Source organism: Austrofundulus limnaeus, unplaced genomic scaffold (genome assembly GCF_001266775.1).
Source record: "Austrofundulus limnaeus strain Quisiro unplaced genomic scaffold, Austrofundulus_limnaeus-1.0 Scaffold0, whole genome shotgun sequence".
Lineage (NCBI taxonomy): Eukaryota > Metazoa > Chordata > Actinopteri > Cyprinodontiformes > Rivulidae > Austrofundulus > Austrofundulus limnaeus.
This window is the reverse complement of record NW_013952402.1, coordinates 3,475,667-3,481,224: the sequence shown is the minus strand read 5'-3', so window position 1 is coordinate 3,481,224 and position 5,558 is coordinate 3,475,667. Positions and strand designations below refer to the sequence as shown.

Genomic DNA, 5,558 nt, shown 5'->3' with positions numbered 1-5,558 from the left:
CCCCCGCCCCATCCTTTAAATTTGTGAACTAGATATTTTCTGTAATCTGAATCCTTATATACTGACAGGTGCAGATGAAACTGAACTGGCTCTGGACTCTCGTGTTTTCCTTGTAGGTATAGTGACAACGCAGCATGAAATGCCAACCGTAGCTTCTGGCAGCTCGTCATCCTCAGTCCATTCATTGAGGTCAGGGTTGTAAAMCTGGATGCATTTCTTGTACTTCTTCTCGCCTTCGTTCCAGCCTCCGAGGAGATAGAGCTTGTTGTTCAAAATGGAAATGCCAGCTGTGCTGACTCCCGTGTGAAGAGGTGCGCAGTAGCTCCATTGGCCATTGTGTGGRTTGTAGGATTCAACGACAAGGACGTCCACCCTCTCTCCCCGCCCTCCAAGCTGGCTGCCACCAATGACATAGGCTCGATCTCCAATGGTGGCAGCACAGTGCCAGCCCCGAGGGGTGCTCAGACTGCTCTTATCCTGCCAGGTGTCAGTGGCAGGGTCATAAGCGCACACAGCTCTGGAGTACGCATTGTTGATGTAACCTCCTGATACGAGAATCTTGCCATCGATGACAGAGCTGGCGTGGCAACAGCGTGCCACCTCCATGGGAGCTTTCATCTGCCACTGGTTGGATGAGGGCACATAGCACTCCATAGAGGCCTGAACTCCTTCTGTATTTCTGCCTCCAATGGCGAACAAGAGACCGTTGAAAGTGTTGAGGCTGAAGTGGGTGCGCCTTTGCATCATGTTGCTCAAATGAATCCAATTGTTGAAGCGGGGGTCATACCTAAAATTGAGTTGCAGTAAAGTTATTTTCTTGTTTTACACCAACAAATATGACAACAGTAAAAAACATTAAAAGATCTGAAATGATCTGGTACCTGCAGAAGTTGCTAACCGCATGCTTTGCCTGGTTCCTTGCATCGTTCTGGTCCTCACCACCTGCCACATACAGGAAGCCATCCAGTACTGCCACACACTGATTGAAGCTCTTTGCTGGCATTTCTGTCAACTTATTCCAAACTTGATCCAAGTCTCTGTAGAGAACATCTTTGCTGAGGGACTTTTCTGTCAAGGCGGGACGTCCACCAATTGTGAGAATCACCTTGAGGCCACCTCGTACTTTTGTTCTGCGCGACTGCAGGATGTTCTGTTGAAATGGCAGCAGGTGGTAATTCATGGCATCAACGAGGAGACGATGGCACTCAGGGTCTTGCATCATCCTTGGGACGTTCTGCACGTGATTTACAAGATCTTGTGGGGTGATCGTGCCGAAGCGGATGTTAGTCAAGAGATCTGCTGCATACTTCAACCTCTTCTCATCAAAGTCTAACCACTTCATGGCAATCTGGAAAGCTGTAACTTCAGAGGGCAGCTGCAAGGAATCATCTGAGAGGAACTCGTTGATCTGCTCATATGTGAGCTTCAGGAACTGCTCCATTTCTGAAAACTCAATAAAGTTCTCCCGCATGAACTTCTGAGCCGCTTCCTTGGTTTCTTTAAGGTCATAGGCAACAGCGATGTTAGCCACGTACATGCAGTTCTCCACACTGAGCTCCTGCATGAGGAAATCACTGCACATTTTTACTAGCGTGCCAATCTGGAGCAACATGGCTGCAGCGATGGTGCTGCCGATGCTGTAGAGTGATAAGGTGAGCTTGCCCGAGTAGGCATATGTGATTGCAGTAGCAAGGCCGACTGGCGAGAGGTCGTTCAGGTCAATCTTTTGAAGAGCTGGGTCTTTTTTCAAGATGTTTCTAATGTACTCACTGCAAGAAGCCATGATGACTTTGTGGACATCGTACGACGTTGATTTGGTGGTGACTGTTAGGTCACAGAGAAAACTATCCTGCCTCATGTTGTTCAAGCCCTCCAGGAGGTTTGGGGCGTACACAGAATCAGTGACTTCTGTCGAGATACAGCTGAAGCCGTTTCCTCCTTCTATCAGAGTGTTTAATCCATTAAACTTGCTAATAGGACTGTTTTCAACCATGATATCATTGATGTCTCCTTTGCTCTTTTTGGTTGTCTTGTTCTTTTTTGGTGCCATGGCTGTAGCAGTGGTACTCAGCCCAGACCTTCTGAAAATATACATGTATATATCAGAGTCTGACAAAGAAAACATCTTTACAGCTCAAAAATAACAACACAGAAAAGTCTAACTTGTATCATGCCAGAAAAATACAGAAGATAATGACTGATGACTGCAGCTTTCTTCATTGTTCACAAATCAGCCAAAAAAGTTATGACCAATGATGATAACAGTGCTCATGAAGTATTATTTCAATGCTGGGAAAACCTGCATACTGACAGTGATGTGGAAGTTAATCCACCTGTCTCAACATCTCTGAACCTCAGAAAAAAAAACATTTCTGAACCTCCCACATCCTCACTCCAGCCCCCACCCCCTCTTTGCAACTTGGTAGTAGGCTCAAAGAAAGCAGAGGGATTCTCCAAAACTAGGACTGACTCAAAGAACACCTATGTGTCTGAAGGTGTTTATTATGACCCCCGCATGTAAGCAGTGGACATATTGTTTTCGTTCAGCTWTTTTTCTTTTTCAGTGATTTTTGGTCAACCGTAGCACAAAAATGGCTGCACCAATCAACATGAAATTTGACAGGACTGATGAGCCTGATCTACACTGCACCAGTCAACGGTTTTATGATAGACCCCATATTTAAGGAGGGGGCTCCATCCAAAGAGGGGGTGTCTGGACATGCAAAAATGCTTATAACTCAGAAACTGTTCGACATAGGAGCTTCAGATTTCTTTCGATGTTTAGCTCTGATAAAGCTCTATCCATCAGGCCCACCAATCAGTGCCCCCCCACCACCCACCCACCCTCCGGACCTCCAATTTATCTGAAAAAGGGGTATCTGGACATACAAAAATGGTTATTGCTCAAAAACTATTAAACATAGGAGCTTCAGATTTCTTTTGTTGTTTAGCTCTGATGAAGCTCTATCCATCAGATCTACCAATAAGTACCCCCATCCCACCAGACCCCCAATTTATCTGAAAAAGGGGTATTTGGACATACAAAAATGGTTATTGCTCAAAAACTATTAAACATAGGAGCTTCAGATTTCTTTTGTTGTTTAGCTCTGATGAAGCTCTGTTCATCAGGTCCAATGCCCCCCACACACACCCAAAAAAGCCCCCCACCCAAGCCACTACAGTTTTGGGATGCACCTAGTAGCATGGCGTTTATTAGGAATCAAGACTTCTAAGTTCTAGTGCATTTCTGTGTGCAGGGGTCATTATGTTACTGCTATGCGGTATCTAGTTTAGCATCCAAACTCTCTGGTCATCTCTGATCTTATGTAATGGAAATAAGCCCAATACAAAGAAACATGTAGACATCACCTAAATAACTCCAAGGATCTATTTCTATCGTCCTTAGGTAAGTTAAAATGAGGGAGCCTAATTTTTTTAGGTTCCTTATGACATTTCACTACACAATTATAAAAAAGATAATTAGAAAGAGAAGCAGAATGAAAAAAAGTCCAGTTGTCTTTGATTCAGCTGACTAGTATTACAGAAAATCAGCTGCTCTGTCCTGAAACTTGACACTTTTCCTGTTTTTTTTCTTTTACCGCAGTCAAAATAACAGTGTCAAATACCTAATTTGTTTCTGTAAGAGTTGCAAAATCCATCCCTGATTTTTATACTTTCTTGACAAGAGTCCCTGACTATTTTAAAAACGTGCACGGCCAGGTGATTCTGAAAGGCGTGAGTGCATCAACACGCTCCTCTTGCATCTGTCACAGTTTATCAGCAGCATGTACAGGAATAGCACTGCTGGGGTGGCTCTCCCATGACGTTCCTTTTATAGGCTTTGGGACGTGAGCAACAGGCCTCATGTCCTCTTACACTCTGAGTTCAAACTGAAAAACTATACATCATTTTTTCCTTCTGTGTTCCAGTGTGAATACAAATGCAGTCGTTGCCRAGTACAACACAATTTTTTCATACATATATTTTTTATAAACTAAGCAGACTTAAACCTTTATGTATGCAAAGAAACTCACTTTAGCTACAACTTTACACGTGCTCATAAGAAGACCAATAAAATATGAACATGGCTCTTGAAAAAACAAACAAACTGACAATCTAAAGGATCCAAACTGCATTTGTGAACATTAATGAAGCATTGAGAACTTTACCTGAGAAATGAAGTTGAAGCTGATGAAGAAGGACCTTGTGCCTCCAGTTACTGGAGCAGGAGAGAGACCAGCCGTCAACCCTGCAGAAAGAGACATGCAGTTAGCTCCTCCTCTTGAGGACCGAGTGCCAATCATATATTGTGCAACTCATGTGGTAGCAGGGAGCAGACATTTTCCCCTAATCCATAGTTTCCCTCATTAGTCAAACAAGTTGATGTCGACATACTGGGAGAAACTTGACGTATTTATGAAAAGTAATCAGACACTTTATGGCAGCTTTGTAGGCCAGCTTCATGTCTGCAGTGCATTCAGCTCCAATTATCTGAGTAAATGGCTTAAAATAAAAAATGTTTAAAACTAAATGTGGCTTTAAAAAGCAGAAGTTGTGCTTCAAGGTATTTATATAACACTGCAGTAAAGAAAAACCCTATGTGTTATCATAGGATTTTATTCAGTAAGCATTATCTAAGACATAAAATGTATAAGTAGCCTGAAACAAACGTCACTACATGCAAGTGGTGTATGTAAACCACCTGCTGCTCTATTTAACAGCTCTTTGAATGAAACAGCTCTTCARGATTTGGATCGCTTCAAGGGATTTATAATTTATTTTCTCCATCTTTGTCTTCTGCCGTTTATCCATAATCTGTTCCAGGAGAAAAATCCAGAAATCCTTCTCCCTGCAGTGACACTTTCCAATTCGTCTTTGGGACCCCGAGGTCCATAATCCCTCCAGTCCCGAGTCTTCCCCAGGGCCTCCTATCAGCTGCGCCCAGAACAGATCTAAAAAAATTCAGCCTAATCAGATGCCAGAACCACCTCAAATGACTCCTTTCGATGTGAAGGAGCAGCGGCTCTACTCCAAGCTCCCCCCGATGGCGGAGCAGACCGCAGGTGTCAAACTGCAGTCCTCAAGGGTTGCTTTCCAGCATATTTTCTTGTTTCCGTATTCAAAAACACCTGATTCAGTTACCTCTGCAAATTATGTTGAAGCCTGTTTATGATTTCTTTCATGCAAATCAGATGGGATAGCAACCCTGGAGGACCTGGATTTGACACCTCTGGCTTAAGCTGAGCTCGGCCCACCCTATGAAGGAAGCTCGTTTCAGCCACTTGTATCATATTTTAGGTCATGATCCACCTGATGAATGTCRGCTAGTGACATTTATTTTATTCACTTGTTTTTTATTTGTTGAAAACCTTTTTTTTTTTTGGCATAAAGGGCATGCCATACTTGCTCCATATTTAATCCGCTTTTTAAACCAGCAAAAATTGTTGGTTCTGATTTGAAATCATGGCAAATCTCTCAGCTTATTTTTCTTTCTTTTGTAGCAATAATATGATAAAGGAGAGATATTTGTTTGTTTCACCTTTTGGTCTTTTTTTCAC

The 5,558-nt window shown here is 43.0% G+C and overlaps 1 protein-coding gene across 1 annotated transcript; it reads right to left on the bottom strand.

The window, feature by feature from the left end:
• Nucleotides 1-6: 6 nt before the first annotated feature.
• On the bottom strand, nucleotides 7-4,272 carry klhl31 (kelch-like family member 31). The gene is made up of 3 exons (XM_014016724.1): nucleotides 4,170-4,272; nucleotides 882-2,081; nucleotides 7-787 (listed from the first exon to the last, which is right to left on the bottom strand). The coding sequence occupies exons 2-3, from the start codon at nucleotides 2,048-2,050 to the stop codon at nucleotides 55-57; spliced, it is 1,902 nt and encodes a 633-aa protein (XP_013872178.1). The 5' UTR covers nucleotides 2,051-2,081; nucleotides 4,170-4,272; the 3' UTR covers nucleotides 7-54.
• Between the last annotated feature and the right edge of the window lie 1,286 nt (nucleotides 4,273-5,558).